The following is a 22047-nucleotide window of genomic DNA, read 5'->3' as shown; positions in this document are numbered from 1 at the left end:
GCTTTCGGTGGCGCCCCTACTGTATTAGTGACAACACTCTGCTGAGACTCGCTTTCGGGGGCGCCCGCTACTGTATTAGTGACAACACTCTGCTGAGGCTCGCTTTCGGGGGCGCCCCCTACTGTATAAGTGACAACACTCAGCTGAGGCTCGCTTTCGGTGGCGCCCCCTACTGTATTAGTGACAACACTCTGCTGAGGCTCGCTTTCGGTGGCGCCCCCTACTGTATTAGTGACAACACTCTGCTGAGGCTCGCTTTCGGTGGCGCCCGCTACTGTATTAGTGACAACACTCTGCTGAGGCTCGCTTTTGGTGGCGCCCCTACTGTATAAGTGACAACACTCTGCTGAGGCTCGCTTTCGGTGGCGCCCCTACTGTATTAGAGACAACACTCTGCTGAGGCTCGCTTTCGGTGGCGCCCCTACTGTATTAGTGACAACACTCTGCTGAGGCTCGCTTTCGGTGGCGCCCGCTACTGTATTAGTGACAACACTCTGCTGAGGCTCGCTTTCGGTGGCGCCCCTACTGTATTAGTGACAACACTCTGCTGAGGCTCGCTTTCGGTGGCGCCCCTACTGTATTAGTGACAACACTCTGCTGAGGCTCGCTTTCGGTGGCGCCCCCTACTGTATTAGTGACAACACTCTGCTGAGGCTCGCTTTCGGTGGCGCCCCCTACTGTATTAGTGACAACACTCTGCTGCTTTAAACTGCTAATGCAGACTCGTGCAGCTTGCCTATATCGAAAACTGTCATCTGCTTTTAGATCCAGAAAACTACAGTTTGGCTCTGTCCAAGCTTGCTCTACAGAAGTACTGAAACAGACATACAAGTGAAACCAGATTAATGGGAATTTTAGGAAAGTAGCACCTTTCTGACATGAATATCCCACGTTTTGCCTGGTGTCAGTGTGTTTAGACTGTAGTGCCCTGGGATACTTCTAACCAGGACCCCAGTGTCCGTGTTCTCTCCCCTAAATTTAGTTGTATGGTAACTTCAGCACACCACAATTGGCAGACTGGTACAACCATTTAGGCCCAGAATATACATGCCATTGCATCCTGTGTGAAATAGTGCATACACCGTTCACTGCAGAAAATAAGGTTTACCTTATACCATGGTCACTGCACTCTGACCCTGCAAGTCACCCCTAAGGAAAGCCCATCAGCCCAAGGGCAGGGTGCATGGTTCTAAGTGTGAGGGCACTGAGCAGACTCCATTTCCTGGGCTTTGTAAGTGCAGGGAAGCCATCTTAAGGTATGCAGTGGACACTGGTCGACACAAGTGGTCAAATTACATAATGGCTACACCAAACCTAGGCATGTTTGGTATCCAAAATGCTCGACTCCTGCAACAACACTGATTTCATTGATAGTTGCATGATACCATGTACTCTGGGGGTTCCCTAGGAGATTCCCCGTCAGCCTGCAACAGCCTTGCAGGGTCTGCATGCCAGCCCGTGCTGCTGCCAACCCCAGACACTGTTCTGCCCTCCTGCTGCTGAGCGCTTCACTCGGGAAGTGGAAGGCAGGACAAAGGATTTCCTGTAGGACAGAGATGTGACCACCTTGCCCTTTAGAAATAGGAGACTCTGGCTGGGTGGGGGTGGCTCTGTGACGCCACCAGACTGCACTAAAGGGCACGTTTGATGCCCGACTTGCATAAGCCAGTTTGCACAAGTGCGGGAGCCCCAGAAACCACACAAAGAACAGGGGAGTGACCACCTCCCTGTCCAGCTCCTCCTCTAGAATGGTGCACAGAGCTCTGCCAGGTGGCCACTTGATTCTGCCATTTCCTCCTGCAACTTCGTCCCCATGCATTGCAAGGACTTTGCAACCCCTGTGGCCGTGCATCCTCCAGAGTCGCAAGGACTCTGGTGGCACATAGGATGCAAGAAGGAATCTCCCTTGGAGTGAAGGAGTCACTCCCCTGCACCCATAGGCACTTCAACGATGACAAGTTGGTGGATCTGGTGGTCCCTGAGACTCTTCAAGGATCTCCCACACGGGTAGTGTTTCTGAGGCCCTCCAGAGGTCTGAACACTCTTCTCTACAACTTGTAAGTCTGTGGTCCCTCACGGGAGCTGCCTGGCTGGCACCCCTGTACACCACGTCCATTTGTTGTTGTCAAGGCTTGTTGGATCTTCAGCCCAAAGACCTCCTAGCGCCAAGAAGCCCCGGCCTCTAGCACTCTTCAGCTCCAAGAACGAAGTCGTCTCTGAAATCCCTTCGACATGGGTTTCCCTCTTTGCTGTGCTTCCGATGCCTCCCTACAACTCACTGTGCCTGCTGCCAGAGGGTCCACTTGGGGGCTCCACTGATTCCTGCTGGCTCTCCTCCATGCTGAGGGCTGGTGTAAGGACATGCCTCCTTGGCATGGTTACCCCCTAACTTTTTGCCTTTGCTGATGCTAAGTTTTGATTGAAAGTGAGCTGGGACCCTGCTAACCAGGTCCCAGCACCAGTATTCTTTCCTTAAACTGTACCTTTGCTTTCACAATTGGCACAGCCCTGGCACTCCGATAAGTCCCTTGTAACTGGTACCCCCTGGTACCGAGGGCCCTGATGCCAGTGGCATGGGTAAGTCACCCCTCTAGCAGGTCTTACAGCCCTAAGGCAGGGTGCACTGTACCACAGGTGAGGGCATATGTGCATGAGCACTATGCCCCTACAGTGTCTAAGCAAAACCTTAGACATTGTAAGTGCAGGCTAGCCATAAGAGAATATGATCTGGGAGTTTGTCAAACACGAACTCCACAGTTCCATAATGGCTACACTGAAATCTGGGAAGTTTGGTATCAAACTTCTCAGCACAATAAATGCACACTGATGCCAGTGTGCAATTTATTGTAACATGCGCCCAGAGGGCATCTCAGATGCCCCCTGAATGCCAATCTGACTTCTAGTGTAGGCTGACCAGTTCCTGCCAGCCTGCCACACACCAGACAAGTTGCTGGCCACATGGGGAGAGTGCCTTTGTCACTCTGTGGCCAGGAACAAAAGCCCGTACTGGGTGGAGGTGCTTCTCACCTCCCCCTGCAGGAACTGTAACACCTGGCGGTGAGCCTCAAAGGCTCACGCCTTTTGTTACAGCACCCCAGGGCATCCCAGCTAGTGGAGATGCCCGCCCCTTCGGCCACTGCCCCCACTTTTGGCAGCAAGGCTGGAGGAGATAATGAGAAAAACAAGGAGGAGTCACCACCAGTCAGGACAGCCCCTAAGGTGTCCTGAGCTGAGGTGACACCTGCCTTTAGAAATCCTCCATCTTAGTTTTTGAGGATTCCCCCAATAGGATTAGGGATGTGCCCCCTTCCCCACAGGGAGGAGGCACAAAGAGGGTGTAGCCACCCTCCAGGACAGTAGCTATTGGCTACTGCCCTCCCAGACCTAAACACACCCCTAAATCTAGTATTTAGGCGCACCCCAGAGCCCAGGAAATCAGATTCCTGCAACCTGAAGAAACAAGAAGTACTGCTTACCTACAAGCCTGCAGAGAAGACGGAAGACGACAACTGCTTCGGCCCCAGGCCGATAGGGCTGTCTCCTGACTCGAAAACCTGCAACCAGTTACGCATCCGACAGGGACCAGCGACTTCTGAAGCCTCAGAGGACTGCCCTGGACTAAAGGACCAAGAAACTCCTGTGAGCAGCGGCTCTGCTCAAACAGTAACTTCTTTGCAATAAAGAAGCAACTTTCAAAGACTGCACGTTTCCCACCGGAAGCGTGAGACTTCCCACTCTGCACCAGACCCCACCGGCTCGAGATCTAGAGAACAAACACCACAGGGAGGAACCCCATGGCCACTGCGGCCCCTTGAATAGCCCGTGACGACCCCCCTGGACCACCACAGCAACGCCTGCAGAGAGAATCCAGAGGCTCCCCCTGACCGCGACTGCCTGTAACAAGGGACCCGACACCTGGAACCAGCAGTGCACCCACAGCCCCCAGGACCTGAAGGAACCGAACCTCAGTGCAGGAGTGACCCCCAGGCGACCCTCTGCCTAGCCCAGGTGGTGGCTGTCCCGAGAAGCCGCCCCTGTGCCTGCCTGCACCACTAGAGTGACCTCTGGGTCACTCCATTGAATCCTATTCAAAACCCGACACCTGCTTTGCACACTGCACCCGGCCGTCCCTGTGCCGCTGAGGGTGTGTTTTGTGTGCCTACTTGTTTCCCCCTTTGTGCTCTACAAAACCCCCCTGGTCTGCCCCCAGAGGACGCGGGTACTTACCTGCTGGCAGACTGGAACCGGAGAACCCCTGTTCTCCATAGGCACCTATGTGTTTTGGGCACCTCTTTGACCTCTGCACCTGACCGGCCGGGAGCTGCTGGTGTGGTAACTTTGGGGTTGCCCTGAACCCCCAATGGTGGACTGCCTATGCCTAGGAACTGAGACTTGTAAGTGTCTTGCTTACCTCACAATCTAACCTTTACTTACCTCCCCCAGGAACTGTTGATTTGTGCAGTGTCCACTTTTAAAATAGCTTGCCATTTTAACAAAGACTGTATATGATATTGCATTTATTCAAAGTTCTTACCCTACCTGTGTGACTGCCTTACATTTTATGTGTTTACTTCAAATCTTGAACCTGTGGTTCTTAAAATAAACTAAGAAAATATATTTTTCTATATAAAATTCTATTGACCCGGAGTAAGTCTTTGAGTATGTTTTCTCATTTATTGCCTGTGTGTGTACAACAAATGCTTAACACTACCCTCTGACAAGCCTACTGCTCGACCACACTACCATAAAATAGAGCATTAGAATGATCTACTTTTGCCACGATCTTACCTCTAAGGGGAACCCTTGGACTCTGTGCACACTATCTTTTACTTTGAAATAATATATACAGAGCCAACTTCCTACAGCTGGCCCTGACCTACCTATAAAGGATGGGTCACCTGGAGCTTGCTGGTCCCCAAAATTCTTTCAACTTCCTTAAGTGCTTCCCTGCAATTGCCACGGCTTGCTGTTGGTCCTGCTGACCACTGACACCTCTACAATCCGACAACTGGCATGGGACAGTCCATAGACGTCGCCAGGTGTCCATCTGCATCTCCTGGACTCCACAGCTGCACCTCTTCGTCAGCTGTCCAACAGAGAAGCATCTTCAGAAGGGTGGGGACTGCCAACCTGCAAAGCCTGGGCACCTCCGGGTGGGTCTGGTCCCCTTTCTCCTTAGGTCCTCTCTGTCAAGAAGCCACTGCTGGGTTCCTCCTGGGTTTTTAGTATATGGTTTGCCCATTAAACCCCCCCACCTCCGCAAAAAAAGGGGCATTGTGTACTATATACTTGCCTTTCTCTGACTGTATTTGTTTGACAATATCTCCGGTTAGGAGATATACCAAAGTTAGTTCTAGTGAGCATAATAAACATTATATATTTTTCTAACACGAGTGTGGTTCTTTCTCGTGTGAACATCACTGACTGACCTATGTGGTACTTGAATCCACTTTACTCCCTCCTGGATAGGCCGTAGCTGCTTGCCATAGCTGCCCACTGAGAGCTCTGGTCACCTAGAACCTCTAACACTATCACTAAGGATTGCCAGGACTCAGTACATGTGCCTAGCCTCCTACAGGAATAATACTGGAAAAGTTCAGAGAACCTTTTACTAACTATAAGCTGCTCTTCGTAGCTAAACTGTTGTTTAACAAAGTTAAAAGGATGCCATTAGCACAACAGATACTCTGAAACCTGAAGTTTTCGGTAAGACTCAATAAATATCCACTAACAATCAACTCTATGTTTACAGGACATTAATCCTCTATCTGCTCAGAATTATTCATTATTAGGTGCCTAAGTCCTCGAGCATTCCTTTAGACCAGTGTCCAACCAAAACACTTTAATAAGCAAGAGTCACTGCAGCAGCTGATCAATTCTATTTTGATCTCTGGTATCATGTCTGGCTGAAATCAGCAATTATATGAGCCCTCTTGAAGAAAGCTACTCTTAACCCAGATGATCCAGCAAACATTAGCTCTTTTTCCTACTAAAATTCTAATGAAAGGAGACCAATCAGTTTCAAAATGTAACTGAGACATCTACTTAAAGTGCAACAGACAAGATTGAAACTTTGTCTAGGAACAGAGTCACTGAGAAGAGGTGATGCAAGTGCCCGGATTTTGACACAATAGACAACTTGAACCTGCCTCCGTTTTCGCGATGGTGCCATTTCCTTCAAATCGGACATCTCAAGTTGATCAGTTAGGGTCTTTCCTCCAAAGCGTTGCTGGGGCAATGGGAAGCTCCACATGGTTCAACAACATTTCCTATGTTATTCTGTACCTCCTCCCAACCTCCTCATCTGCTTACGAATAAGGAATTGCATTTTTGACAAGTAAAGATGACCCATACGGTTTGTTTCCTAAAATATGAGAGATAAAATGGACAATCAGGACTTTGAGGCTCCAGATATGGGGTGTTGGTGGTTTAGTTATTGCTCAAAGCTTAACTCCCAGAAATACAACGTTCAGTGACCTTACAACATTCCCAAATGTTAGGATTCTAGTTACTGGTGACTCCTATACTCTTAGTAAGGAACCAATTAAATTCCAATGTATTCCGCTAATTACACAGATTGCAAAATCCACTTTTTTTGTATCCTGTCTCCATTCCATGTTTAACACACTGCATTATTCCACTATCCCGGGCTTGAAAAACATTCACATTATTTTGGGGACATTCACCACAAGCCCACAAAATGACCACCATGATTAGATCCTACTTTCCTAGAGGGGCATATGTAAGACTGAGGTGTCACAGTAAGTTTGATATTTGATTTGTCTGCACTACTGCTATTCAACAGAGAGAGTGCCATATTAATCTATAATCGCTGATTGAAAAGCTACTGTTACAGGCAAGTAATGTTTTCCTTTTACAGGGTGTATCAGACATTTGAGTTATTGAAAACCTTGGTCTGCACTGCTGTTGCTTTTTGTCATGTCCGAGCATCTACACAGTAATGTTGAGTAAAAGTATGAACTCAACAAAGTTGTGATTTACTTGCAGACATTGTTCTTCAACAGCAAGGGCCTGAACTTAGATACTGATTAAATGAGAAGTTAATAGATACTACAAATGTCACTGTCAAACCCCAAAATGTAAAAGAAGAATGCTTTACAGATCCCATGAAGCAACCCTGTTAGATACAACAGGAGAGGTGTATGTGATTTTTTTCTCACCTTCACAAGGTGTGTTACTGAGCCAAGCCAAAAAAAAAAAAAAGTACGTTAATCACAAGATTCCCTGCGTGCCATAATGAAGTGGTAAATTGGCTGAACTATGCAATGAACAACCAGGAATTAGAAAACAAAGCCCATCAACAGCAATATACATTTGTATTCAATCCACTACCTGAAATAATTCAGTATTACATATTTGGACTGTACAAGTATTTGCAAAACCTTTCCAAGAAACCAATGGTTTCAAACACAAGCTGCAACATCTCATACATGAAGCCGCTGTAGTAAAATATAACTCAGAAATTTGAATGAGCTGCCCAATCCTCTAGTTGTTCAAAACCATACGCCATAGATAATACTGTCACCCTAAACAAACATGAGCACTCTAAACGCTGCCAATCAATTGTAACACGAAAATTCAATCTGTTAAAGAAGCTGAACTTCTCAAACTCTATACATTTCTGAAGAAGTGGCAGAGTAAAAAGTGTAGAAACACATTGTACAAAATAAATGTTTGGCAGGGAAATAAAAAGAATCTCTCTTCCTCCAAGAAACAACCATGGAAAGGCATGAAAACTCACATGGTCTCTCCGGTCTTGGCAACATGACAAAGGAATTCATCCAGCACAGGACACACTTCCTTCTTCACCCGCTTGTCAAAATCTAAGAGAAAAGAAAATTATTTCAGACCACAAAACAAGAGGCACACAAGTGGAGAAGCAGCTTCAGCAACAGTTGTTGCTAACAACATGTGAATAATTTGAGAAGGGTGGGAATATGGTAGTGGGGGAGAGGGGGTGCAGAAATTCAAAGTGTCTATGCTATAAAATATAATAAAGACAAATGCAGAAGGTAATGTCCATGTTTGTGTTGGATTAAGATGGTTCCTGCATATTTTGCTGCCCCCCCCAACACAAACATGCTTACCAGAGGCCTGAGAGTGTTCTGAACTTTGATCCAGTCTGAGTATTTGGGCAACAACGTGACCTTTATTTGCACTGCAGTCACCAATGGTTTCAAACAGAGTGTGCGCAGTGGCATAAACAGTAAAATGAAATGATTTAAAAGGAGAAACCTTTAGGGTAGTACATGAAACACCCACTCCTTTCAAAGAACCACTGCTATTAAATCCCATGTGCACTGCAATAGAAATACCTCAAAGAATTTACTGCACCTAAAGAACCATGGGCCCAACCCAAGTTTAGTTATGGTTTTATACGGCACCCACATGGCATAAAGAGCAGTGTACAGCAAGCGCAGGTACACAACCAACTATACAAGTGTCATTCAGCAACACCAAACAAGAAAATGTCATTTACTTAAATACAAAAAGAAAATCCGGAAATAAGAAAAAAAACCATAATTATACAGTAACATCCTAAACACCCAGAAGGAGACAGTTTAATATCAAGGGTATTTGCAGAATGAAAGGCAAGTCAAAAGTCACCTGCCAATGGCGCTGCACAGACGTGACCAAACCAGGACGTACATCACAGAAGTCTCGCGATGAGCAAGAACCGAGTAAAAAGAAAGATGGGGGCACCTCCGGAGGACTCACATGAATGTTGATATAATGAGAAGGAAAAAAAAAAAAAAGGAAATAAACGCCTCCAAACCCTTCTAAGGTGGCAGCAATATACCTTCCCCACCGCAAAAGTGGGGAGTCAAGCGGCCCACCCCACTACACCCTACAGAACGGGGGTACTAAATGTATCTGCATCCCCCGCGCAGGTAGGGTCAGTTTCTGCATGGACAAAATTGATATATTATTGGCAGTTCCATGACAGGACTCCTGAAAACCTGAGATTTTTTTTTTGTTTTTTAAATATGCAGCACTCCGAATAACCACATGGAGATTTCAGACCAGTGTTAAAAATATTTCCATGAATATTAAACTATGGTGAACCGAGGAGGACAAACGAGTGTCCTGACAGCACGAACTATGTGTCCGCACGATTATATATTCTGTTACTAACGCCCTGCAAAATGGAAACCCTGATTGAGGAGAAATATTACCCGTGTCTAGCAGAAAAAGCCATTGAGACTACTCTAATCAAAATTTCAGAAATTACAGTTCAAAAGTACACACTATCTCCAATGTCACCTTTCTGTATTTATCTTCCTACCTCTTCCCTCAGTTGTGTTTGTTTATTCACAGCAGCGTATTCATAAAAGGGCTCTTTTGCCCAAAAAAAAAAAACTCCACCAGAACAATATTGCCTTAAATAAAGAGACTACGCTCCAAAACTAAATGCAACAAACTGACTTAAGCAACAGCTAATTAATACAAAGAAAGATCAGAAGTCCATTCCCGCCCCACTGAAGAATATCTCCTTAAACGATTCTTGGTAGGGACATTAACCATGCCAATTTGCAACAAGTTTGCTAGTGTTGATAGCTCTTCCTTTTGTTAGCGAAAGCACGTGTTACTAGATGAGGAACGTGTTATTTGCCCCTGACTGTCCTAGAAAGTGAATCTAATGATAAAGCCATTTCTTGAGCTAAAACAATATCGGAGCTGCAAGCAGGAGCCCTCTACTGGACGCAATGCATTAGAGCTCCCTGAAAGGGGAAAAATAAAAAATACATTTGCAATTCAATAAGTCTTGTATTTGCAAAAGTGAGAGCTACTGGCATTGTAAATGACAATGTGTTTTATATATTTGTTTTGGTTTGGAGTGTAGGGGATATACATTTGAATTACTTCTTGTGGAATTCTGCAGTGTGGAATTGTGTGGTACAGAGTATTTGTTTAGTGGAATTATGTGGCCTGGTGAATATATATGGCCGAGAGCTGCATATAATAGACAGAGAGGGATAGGTAGTTTATTTAGGAACTTGTGGAAGCTTCCCTCACACAGAGAAGGTACAACGCTCGCTTCCCTCACACAGAGAAGGTACAACGCTCGCTTCCCTCACACAGAGAAGGCACAACGCTAGCTTCCCTCACACAGAGAAGGCACAACGCTAGCTTCCCTCAAACAGAGAAGGCACAACGCTCGCTTCCCTCACACAGAGAAGGTACAACGCTCGCTTCCCTCACACAGAGAAGGTACAACGCTCGCTTCCCTCACACAGAGAAGGTACAACGCTCGCTTCCCTCACACAGAGAAGGTACAACGCTCGCTTCCCTCACACAGAGAAGGTACAACGCTCGCTTCCCTCACACAGAGAAGGTACAACGCTCGCTTCCCTCACACAGAGAAGGTACAACGCTCGCTTCCCTCACACAGAAGGGACTGTGCAGGCAGCAGCAGTGCATGCTTCCCTCACACACAGAGCAGACACCACAGGCAGCAGCAGTGCAAGCCTCACACACAGCAGATACAGCAGCAGTGCAAGCGTCCCTCAAACACAGCAAGGGCAGTAGCAGTGTAAGCTTCCCTCACACAAAGCAGACAGCACAGGCAGCAGTGCAAGCTTTCCACATACACACACCAGATACAGCACAGCAGCAGTGCAAGCTTCCCACACAGAGAAGGAACCATGCAAGTGTCCCTCGCAGAGAAGGAACCATGCAAGCGTCCCTCGCAGAGAAGGAACCATGCAAGCGTCCCTCGCAGAGAAGGAACCATGCAAGCGTCCCTCGCAGAGAAGGAACCATGCAAGCATCCCTCACACACAGCAGATACAGTACAGGCAGCAGCAGTATACACTTCCCTCACACACAGCAGATACAGCACAGCAGCAATGCAAGCTTCCCTCACAGAGAAGGTACCATGCAAGCTTCCCTCACACACAGCAGCAGTGCAAGCTTCCCTCAGGCAATATGCAATGCAAGATTCCCTTACACAAGGAACAGATACAGTGCAGACAGCAGTGTAAACTTCCCTCACACAGAAGGTACAATGCAAGCATCCCTCATACAGAAGGTACAATGCAAGTGTACCTCACGCCGAAGGTACAATGCAGAAGGTACCATGCACGCTTCCCACACAGAGAACGGTACCATGCAAGCATCCCTCACACACAGCAGATACAGCACAGCAGCAATGCAAGCTTCCCTCACACGCAGCAGCAGTGCAAGCGTCCCTCGCAGAGAAGGAACCATGCAAGCGTCCCTCGCAGAGAAGGAACCATGCAAGCGTCCCACGCAGAGAAGGTACCATGCGCAAGCGTCCCACGCAGAGAAGGTACCATGCGCAAGCGTCCCACGCAGAGAAGGTACCATGCGCAAGCGTCCCACGCAGAGAAGGTACCATGCGCAAGCGTCCCACGCAGAGAAGGTACCATGCAAGCGTCCCTCACAGAGAAGGTACCATGCAAGCGTCCCTCACAGAGAAGGTACCATGCAAGCGTCCCTCACAGAGAAGGTACCATGCAAGCGTCCCTCACAGAGAAGGTACCATGCAAGCGTCCCTCACACAGAAGTAACAATGCAAGCATCCCTCATACAGAAGGTACAATGCAAGTGTACCTCACGCCGAAGGTACAATGCAGAAGGTACCATGCAAGCTTTCATCACACTGCTTGTTTTTTCCAGTTTTGTCAGTCTCTGAACAGCAGGGCTAGTGGCAGCCTACTTACTATTTTTCTGAAACCAAAACGTAAACCCTGGACCCTGTCCAGGGTCTCGTGCGCTTGGAATCTTCCCCATGGTTGAGAGATCTCTGCCTTATTTTCTTGCTTTATTCGTTGGAAGCATTATAACAATAAGCAGTCATGGCAGACTAAAGCAGGCTGATATCATTTCTATAAAAGGCAAAGTACCCATCAGCCATTAAAAAAACATTTTAAAAAAAATTCCATCCACACAAAGATCTCGAACGCTAGACTGTGCCTGACAGTCTGCTTCCTTGCTGCGAGGTATAGTCTCACCCAGTATTTAAATATTCAAGATTTATCGTTTTGCCTTTTTTTTCCACGAAAGGAAAGCCCCACCACCCTGGCGACAGACACGACTGGCTATCCCTGGTGAAGACTACACTCGCAGCCACCATTGATACGCTTGGTAACCTCGAAGCCTGACAAACACAGTGAACGATAACAAAGGGGTAGCACAGACTCTTAAAATGCTTTGGAACTAAGAAAATGCTGCTGTAAATTAGTCATGCTAAACTTGTGAACTGTTTGAACATAGGAAGAACTTATGCCTTTACTGCGCATGTGACGTCAATACAAAAAGCCGTCGGACCTAGACCGGGAAGGTACGTGGCAAGGGTAACGAGTTAGATGGATGTGGAGGAGAGAAGTGGGCTACAGTACCATAAGGATGGGCATCACAGGGAAGGAGGGGCGGAACTACTCATCAGCGGGCTAAGGTTGATTGGTATCCCAGTTCAAAAAGAAAGGGCGGGAAGACTCCAGGAAAACAACAAAACAGCAAGTCGAATTTTAGCCGCACAACGGGTCATACGGGACGATGCTTTTATATGTCTGATAAATACTGAGAGGGTTTACTAAACACAGTTGTGCAGCACAAAAGTATCCCATGGAAGCACAGCAGCATTTGTAAGGTTGTTCAGATTGTGTAAGGTGCTCTCACCCACTAGAGGACCAGAAATTACAACTAGTGGTGTATACATGATTTATTTTTTTGGGGGGTGGGCACACACTGAACCACAGGAAAAACTGATGTGGCCAGCCACAAACGAGCCTCCAGCTTTGAGCAATTTCACAACTTGGTATTTTCCGGCTAAATCATTTATGGGCATTGACTGTCACACAAAAAAGAAATCTGCAGAGGGGTTCATTTTTTGTTTTTTTTGTTTTACACTATTGCCTTTTTAAGTTGATTAATGGCTGCCTGCTGCACAATTCATGCCTAAACGCGCTTGTGTATGCCTCCATGGAGCCGGTCCAGAGCACTCTCGATTTAGAGTTTTTGGAGAGAGAGACTCCGGACTAGAGGCTTGGCAAGATCTAAGTGAATGCGCTTGTCCTGTGCTGGCACCATGCTGTACCAACGTGATTATTCTCTGGAATGATTGGTACATGAAGCTGTATTTAGCAAGTTCTTACCTTAGTGATGCACTCTGTATATAGGACAGTGTTCTCCTTCCTTTGTCGCCTTGAAAAGGAACTAAGGGCCAGATGTACCAAAGGATTTTACCCATTCTGTGTCTATGGGAAAAAGCTTTCGTACATATGGCCCAAAGTGCTACCCTCGTAATCACTTGGGTCCACCTCCTAACAGCACACTTCTGTGCAATGAAGGGAATGCGCTTCCAATGTGCTCACAGAGGATCTCAGGGAAACAAATGGGAGGAAGGGGTTAAGGGTGGGTGCACGGTGGGAGGGTAACTGAATAAGGGAAATGTTGACAAATCCCCCTAAAGAAGATTCTTTCAGTGAGACCATGTGGCATAACATGCAGAGCTGGGGACTTTGGGACAGGGGAATGTAGTTGGAGTCTCGGCGTTGGCTCTCCATACCTTCCAAAAATAAAACTCAGTAAAACAATGGGAAAAGTCTGCGGTTTATTGTTGCTTTTGTACGATTTCAAAGGGCTCAGCAGGGCGGTGCGAGACTACAAAAGGCTCACATGCAGGGTTGTACAACACTTATCCCGCTGCTCCCTGAGGCTGAGCTACAAAAGAAAAAAATAGTGCGCAAAATAAGACAAATGGCCCAGAAGGGAAAGCCTACAAGTAACCGGCGCAGTCCCCATGGGTGTGAGCAGCACACCAAAAGGAGGGACAAATGTAAGCAACAGCCCACAGAAAAGCAAGGATTTTCAAAGGGCACGCAAAGAAACATTACAAGAGGTGGGCAAGTTCTAAGCCCACAGATGATACTTCAGGCCTCGTAGGATTACATTTGTGCTGTACTTAAAGCATGCACAGCAAAATACTGCAAAGTAGATACTTTTGTAAAGGCCTACGTTATAATTACTACTTTAAGACAGACTAGATGTGTTTTATTTTATTAGGATCATTAAGGACATCCCATTTGCAGCCTATACAAATGCCAGACTACCAACAAAGCACCTCCTCAAAATCAAGGCCAATGTTTCTATAGACTATTCACCATAGTATGTTTATTTTATTTATTTATTTGGAGGGGGGGGGTAGGCATTTAGAGAGACGTTTGTGTCACCTCCAGTTCGCAACCCAAGTCAGATGCACATGGGGAGAAACCCACAGTCCACTAATCTAAAATTTCTTACCCTAAAACTGGCATATATGGCAGGGATTAACATCATATCTTCGAAAGGACCCCACAGGTGGGCAGGAGCTCGACAAAGAAGGCCCCAGTTCTCAAAAGCTGGAAGGCCCAACTGAGCCTAGAGACTCTCAATACCAGGGCCAGAACAGACATTGGGGTCACCAGACCCCAATCCCCACAATCCCTGAATCGGCGCTATGTAGGTGTGCACTGCGAGCCATTGGCTCCCGACCCACCTGGGTGAATTGAGGGTACTGAATAGGATCAGAACTTGACAGCCAATAGGACATGCACACAAAATATATTGCACACACACTGCCACAAGGCTCATGCTCACATTCAGGAATTCAAAGTGTTGTCCTGGGTAAAGTGGGCCTAGAGGACTAAAAGTCACTTGCAAATGCCCGCTGCTGTCTAACCATTTACTATGCTATCATTCCTGAATAGCGTAGGTCACCACTGCGAAGTGAGTACCAATGAAGGGAAGTGGTGCCCTGCCCAGTGGAAAAGTAGGGGTACACAGCACACATACTTAAGACAGAGCTGCAACAATATGTGAGGGAGAGGTGCCGTAAGTGCATGCTGCCCTGAATAATGTTAAACGATAGCCGGCCTTTGGGTGAGGCAGGGTCAGTCGATAGTTCGGTCTGACCTCCTGCAAGAGCGACACTTGTAAACAGTGCTTTAAATGGAAAAATAGAAGTTTCTGAGAAGTGCCGGTACTCTCCAATTAAAAGTATTACGTTTTTCTTGAGATATGCCGGTACTCTCCCTCTCAAAATAAAAAAGTGCCGGTACTCAGTACCGGAGAGTACCGGCCCATTTAAAGCACTGCTTGTAAACAAACTTCAAATGCGTGGCCCACATTGCTCCCTCTATGTGATCTACTAAGCACTGTGAAACACAATGACAATTAGCAATGTAATCTGAGGGTGTTCATAAAAAGTCTGGATAGATCATGAGGTGTGTAATTAGTTACACGGACCCAGAGGTGAACTTTGGTAAGAAGCAGGAACGACAATATGCAGGGATTACCGCTAGGCCGCTCTTTACAATCAAGGTTCTGAAATATATGTGTAATTATGAAAGGCGTGTGCTACTTTCATTGCTTAGCGAGTATCGCCCAGAAGATCATCTTTACCTGGTGCACTGTTCGGAGAGGCATGCGCATAGGGATTTCCCTACAGTAAGCCCGGCACGTGTTTGCAGTCAGAGTTACTCCCAAACTAACTTATTCTTATATTTTTCTGAAAGGATGTATTTTGTGCAGAAAAAGGCCGATTGTTATTTATGACTAGTAATTTTATTTTTATTTTTTAAACATTATGAAGGGAAAAGGCTAACTTTTGTTTGTCTGAGACTGAAATTATTAATCAAAAGACAAACAAATAACCGGAAAACGGAGTTCTACACTAACAAACCAGAAGTAGTAATTCTTGTCAAGAAAGTCTAAGCCAGATGCTGAAAAATACCCGTTTGGCTTACCGCAGAAGGAACAATTTAACTGTAAGGATACTTTGAGGGTGGCAGTGTTAGTCCTCTGCGTATGACATCAGTCTTGGGTTTTCTGCTGCCCCCCCCCTCCCGGCTCGAATAGCACAGGGGTGTCTGTCTTGGCCCTTCTCCTATTGGCTGGAAATTAGAAGCCCTTGTCTTTATAAGCCAACATTATCAAGCATCCTATCAAACTGTCAAACCCCCGTATTCTCTCAGATGAATCAATTACTCCACCCCCGGGGCAGAATTGTAACCCCACCCACCACCAGCTAGATCGGAAGTGTCAACTCACAGGGGGTATCATCCGCACCCCTCCCATGGACCAGTATTTTGACTTCACCACTCGAAAAGTTGTAGTAGTGAGCGTCGTGGGCGGCATCAGACACCCCCACTGGAACGTCGCCCCTCTCAAAATAGTTAGAGTGGTAGGTAGAAGTGCCCCCCCCCCCAACGAATGGGCAGTATCCGCTGCTCCCCTTACTGACCAGCAGGGTCAGCTACACCTGTCCACTCAGAGGGCAGGAGCATCAAACCTCTGTGCCCCAAGTCTCCCCAACCTCTAGGCACTATTCAGAGACGTGAGCCCCTCCCCATGGGCCAGTGGTTCCCTGGGAGGGCTGGGCTGTCCCACCCCAGCCACCTCTCCCTGGGCAGGGGCAGTAGCTTCACCTCCCCACTGCACACAGTTACTGAAGGGGTGTCAGGTCCCCCTAATCTCCGATGTACACACTGTCACTGCTCAGTAGTGTCAGCTTCTTACACTTGGAGCACGTCACACCCTGGCCTCTCCTGGGGCATTAGTGTCACTGCCCCCCACACACAGAAACTCACAGATAGGGGGGTCCCACCAGTCACCATCAGACACCCTGTCACTGCTCAGTAGTGTCAGCTTCTTACACTTGGAGCACGTCACACCCTGGCCTCTCCTGGGGCATTAGTGTCACTGCCCCCCACATACAGAAACTCACAGATAGGGGGGTCCCACCAGTCACCATCAGACACCCTGTCACTGAAGAGTAATGTCAGCTTCTTACACTTGGAGCACGTCACACCCTGGCCTCTCCTGGGGCATTAGTGTCACTGCCCCCCACACACAGAAACTCACAGATAGGGGGGTCCCACCAGTCACCATCAGACACCCTGTCACTGAAGAGTAATGTCAGCTTCTTACACTTGGAGCACGTCACACCCTGGCCTCTCCTGGGGCATTAGTGTCACTGCCCCCCCCCCACACACAGAAACTCACAGATAGGGGGGTCCCACCAGTCACCATCAGACACCCTGTCACTGCTCAGTAGTGTCAGCTTCTTACACTTGGAGCACGTCACACCCTGGCCTCTCCTGGGGCATTAGTGTCACTGCCCCCCACACACAGAAACTCACAGATAGGGGGGTCCCACCAGTCACCATCAGGCACCCTGTCACTGAAGAGTAATGTCAGCTTCTTACACTTGGAGCACGTCACACCCTGGCCTCTCCTGGGGCATTAGTGTCACTGCCCCCCCCCACACACAGAAACTCACAGATAGGGGGGTCCCACCAGTCACCATCAGGCACCCTGTCACTGAAGAGTAATGTCAGCTTCTTACACTTGGAGCACGTCACACCCTGGCCTCTCCTGGGGCATTAGTGTCACTGCCCCCCACACACAGAAACTCACAGATAGGGGGGTCCCACCAGTCACCATCAGGCACCCTGTCACTGAAGAGTAATGTCAGCTTCTTACACTTGGAGCACATCACACCCTGGCCTCTCCTGGGGCATTAGTGTCACTGCCCCCCACACACAGAAACTCACAGATAGGGGGGTCCCACCAGTCACCATCAGGCACCCTGTCACTGCTCAGTAGTGTCAGCTTCTTACACTTGGAGCACGTCACACCCTGGCCTCTCCTGGGGCATTAGTGTCACTGCCCCCCCCCACACACACACAGAAACTCACAGATAGGGGGGTCCCACCAGTCACCATCAGGCACCCTGTCACTGAAGAGTAATGTCAGCTTCTTACACTTGGAGCACGTCACACCCTGGCCTCTCCTGGGGCATTAGTGTCACTGCCCCCCACACACAGAAACTCACAGATAGGGGGGTCCCACCAGTCACCATCAGGCACCCTGTCACTGAAGAGTAATGTCAGCTTCTTACACTTGGAGCACGTCACACCCTGGCCTCTCCTGGGGCATTAGTGTCACTGCCCCCCCCCCACACACACAGAAACTCACAGATAGGGGGGTCCCACCAGTCACCATCAGACACCCTGTCACTGAAGAGTAATGTCAGCTTCTTACACTTGGAGCACGTCACACCCTGGCCTCTCCTGGGGCATTAGTGTCACTGCCCCCCCCCACACACACAGAAACTCACAGATATGGGGGTCCCACCAGTCACCCTGTCACTGAAGAGTAATGTCAGCTTCTTACACTTGGAGCACGTCACGCCCTGGCCTCTCCTGGGGCATTAGTGTCACTGCCCCCCCCCACACACACAGAAACTCACAGATATGGAGGTCCCATCAGTCACCATCAGGCACCCTGTCACTGAAGAGTAATGTCAGCTTCTTACACTTGGAGCACGTCACACCCTGGCCTCTCCTGGGGCATTAGTGTCACTGCCCCCCCCCACACACACAGAAACTCACAGATAGGGGGGTCCCACCAGTCACCATCAGGCACCCTGTCACTGAAGAGTAATGTCAGCTTCTTACACTTGGAGCACGTCACACCCTGGCCTCTCCTGGGGCATTAGTGTCACTGCCCCCCCCCACACACACAGAAACTCACAGATATGGGGGTCCCACCAGTCACCCTGTCACTGAAGAGTAATGTCAGCTTCTTACACTTGGAGCAGGTCACACCCTGGCCTCTCCTGGGGCATTAGTGTCACTGCCCCCCACACACAGAAACTCACAGATAGGGGGGTCCCACCAGTCACCATCAGACACCCTGTCACTGAAGAGTAATGTCAGCTTCTTACACTTGGAGCACGTCACACCCTGGCCTCTCCTGGGGCATTAGTGTCACTGCCCCCCACACACAGAAACTCACAGATAGGGGGGTCCCACCAGTCACCATCAGACACCCTGTCACTGAAGAGTAATGTCAGCTTCTTACACTTGGAGCACGTCACACCCTGGCCTCTCCTGGGGCATTAGTGTCACTGCCCCCCACACACACAGAAACTCACAGATATGGGGGTCCCACCAGTCACCATCAGGCACCCTGTCACTGAAGAGTAATGTCAGCTTCTTACACTTGGAGCACGTCACACCCTGGCCCCTCCTGGGGCATTAGTGTCACTGCCCCCCCCCCCCACACACACAGAAACTCACAGATATGGAGGTCCCATCAGTCACCATCAGGCACCCAGTCACTGAAGAGTAATGTCAGCTTCTTACACTTGGAGCACGTCACACCCTGGCCTCTCCTGGGGCATTAGTGTCACTGCCCCCCCCCACACACACAGAAACTCACAGATATGGAGGTCCCATCAGTCACCATCAGGCACCCTGTCACTGAAGAGTAATGTCAGCTTCTTACACTTGGAGCACGTCACACCCTGGCCTCTCCTGGGGCATTAGTGTCACTGCCCCCCACACAGAAACTCACAGATAGGGGGGTCCCACCAGTCACCATCAGACACCCTGTCACTGAAGAGTAATGTCAGCTTCTTACACTTGGAGCACGTCACACCCTGGCCTCTCCTGGGGCATTAGTGTCACTGCCCCCCACACACAGAAACTCACAGATAGGGGGGTCCCACCAGTCACCATCAGACACCCTGTCACTGAAGAGTAATGTCAGCTTCTTACACTTGGAGCACGTCACACCCTGGCCTCTCCTGGGGCATTAGTGTCACTGCCCCCCACACACACAGAAACTCACAGATATGGGGGTCCCACCAGTCACCATCAGGCACCCTGTCACTGAAGAGTAATGTCAGCTTCTTACACTTGGAGCACGTCACACCCTGGCCCCTCCTGGGGCATTAGTGTCACTGCCCCCCCCCCACACACACAGAAACTCACAGATATGGAGGTCCCATCAGTCACCATCAGGCACCCAGTCACTGAAGAGTAATGTCAGCTTCTTACACTTGGAGCACGTCACACCCTGGCCTCTCCTGGGGCATTAGTGTCACTGCCCCCCCCACACACACAGAAACTCACAGATATGGAGGTCCCATCAGTCACCATCAGGCACCCTGTCACTGAAGAGTAATGTCAGCTTCTTACACTTGGAGCACGTCACACCCTGGCCTCTCCTGGGGCATTAGTGTCACTGCCCCCCACACAGAAACTCACAGATAGGGGGGTCCCACCAGTCACCATCAGACACCCTGTCACTGAAGAGTAATGTCAGCTTCTTACACTTGGAGCACGTCACACCCTGGCCTCTCCTGGGGCATTAGTGTCACTGCCCCCCACACACAGAAACTCACAGATAGGGGGGTCCCACCAGTCACCATCAGACACCCTGTCACTGAAGAGTAATGTCAGCTTCTTACACTTGGAGCACGTCACACCCTGGCCTCTCCTGGGGCATTAGTGTCACTGCCCCCCACACAGAAACTCACAGATAGGGGGGTCCCACCAGTCACCCTGTCACTGAAGAGTAATGTCAGCTTCTTACACTTGGAGCACGTCACACCCTGGCCTCTCCTGGGGCATTAGTGTCACTGCCCCCCCCCCACACACAGAAACTCACAGATAGGGGGGTCCCACCAGTCACCATCAGACACCCTGTCACTGAAGAGTAATGTCAGCTTCTTACACTTGGAGCACGTCACACCCTGGCCTCTCCTGGGGCATTAGTGTCACTGCCCCCCCCCACACACACAGAAACTCACAGATAGGGGGGTCCCACCAGTCACCATCAGGCACCCTGTCACTGAAGAGTAATGTCAGCTTCTTACACTTGGAGCACGTCACACCCTGGCCTCTCCTGGGGCATTAGTGTCACTGCCCCCCCCACACACACAGAAACTCACAGATATGGAGGTCCCATCAGTCACCATCAGGCACCCTGTCACTGAAGAGTAATGTCAGCTTCTTACACTTGGAGCACGTCACACCCTGGCCTCTCCTGGGGCATTAGTGTCACTGCCCCCCACACAGAAACTCACAGATAGGGGGGTCCCACCAGTCACCATCAGACACCCTGTCACTGAAGAGTAATGTCAGCTTCTTACACTTGGAGCACGTCACACCCTGGCCTCTCCTGGGGCATTAGTGTCACTGCCCCCCCCCCCCCACACACAGAAACTCACAGATAGGGGGGTCCCACCAGTCACCATCAGACACCCTGTCACTGAAGAGTAATGTCAGCTTCTTACACTTGGAGCACGTCACACCCTGGCCTCTCCTGGGGCATTAGTGTCACTGCCCCCCACACACAGAAACTCACAGATAGGGGGGTCCCACCAGTCACCATCAGACACCCTGTCACTGAAGAGTAATGTCAGCTTCTTACACTTGGAGCACGTCACACCCTGGCCTCTCCTGGGGCATTAGTGTCACTGCCCCCCCCCACACACACAGAAACTCACAGATAGGGGGGTCCCACCAGTCACCATCAGGCACCCTGTCACTGAAGAGTAATGTCAGCTTCTTACACTTGGAGCACTACACCCTGGCCTCTCCTGGGGCATTAGTGTCACTGCCCCCCCCCACACACACAGAAACTCACAGATAGGGGGGTCCCACCAGTCACCATCAGGCACCCTGTCACTGCTCAGTAGTGTCAGCTTCTTACACTTGGAGCACGTCACACCCTGGCCTCTCCTGGGGCATTAGTGTCACTGCCCCCCCCCCCCCCCCCCACACACAGAAACTCACAGATAGGGGGGTCCCACCAGTCACCCTGCCACTGAAGAGTAATGTCAGCCTCTTACACATGGGGGGGGGGGGGGGGGGACACTTTCACACCCCGTCCCTACCACCCCTCCTGGGGTAATATTACCCCCCCCAGTCACTGACAGGGGTCGGATCCCACCAGTCACCATCAGGCAGCCTGACACCGCCGAGCAGTGACAGCTTCTTACACATGGGGGGGGCATCACACCCTCCCTACTACCCCTCCCCAGTCACTGACAGGGGTCGGATCCCCGCCTCCACGGACACCTCTCAGCGGTGTCCGCTTCCTACACTTGGGGGGGGGGGGGGTCACTTTAACCCCCCCCCCGGGGTCACCCCCACCTCCAAGGGGCAGCAGTATGGGAGCTCCCTCCCATCAGGACAGCTGCCTCCGGCCCGGGGCCCCTCCCCG

At 49.5% G+C, this 22047-nt stretch overlaps 1 protein-coding gene across 1 annotated transcript in view; it reads right to left on the bottom strand.

Annotated features, from left to right (window-relative positions):
* PPP4R2 (protein phosphatase 4 regulatory subunit 2) overlaps positions 1–22047 on the bottom strand; it is a 118573-nt gene that overhangs the window by 96273 nt on the left and 253 nt on the right. The window contains exon 2 of the mRNA XM_069206111.1: positions 7763–7844. Coding sequence (XP_069062212.1) covers positions 7763–7844 — 82 coding nt within the window. The remainder of the gene's footprint in view (positions 1–7762; positions 7845–22047) is intronic.

This window comes from Pleurodeles waltl, chromosome 9 (genome assembly GCF_031143425.1).
Source record: "Pleurodeles waltl isolate 20211129_DDA chromosome 9, aPleWal1.hap1.20221129, whole genome shotgun sequence".
In the NCBI taxonomy this organism is placed as follows: Eukaryota; Metazoa; Chordata; class Amphibia; order Caudata; family Salamandridae; genus Pleurodeles; species Pleurodeles waltl.
This window is presented reverse-complemented; position numbering and strand designations above follow the sequence as displayed.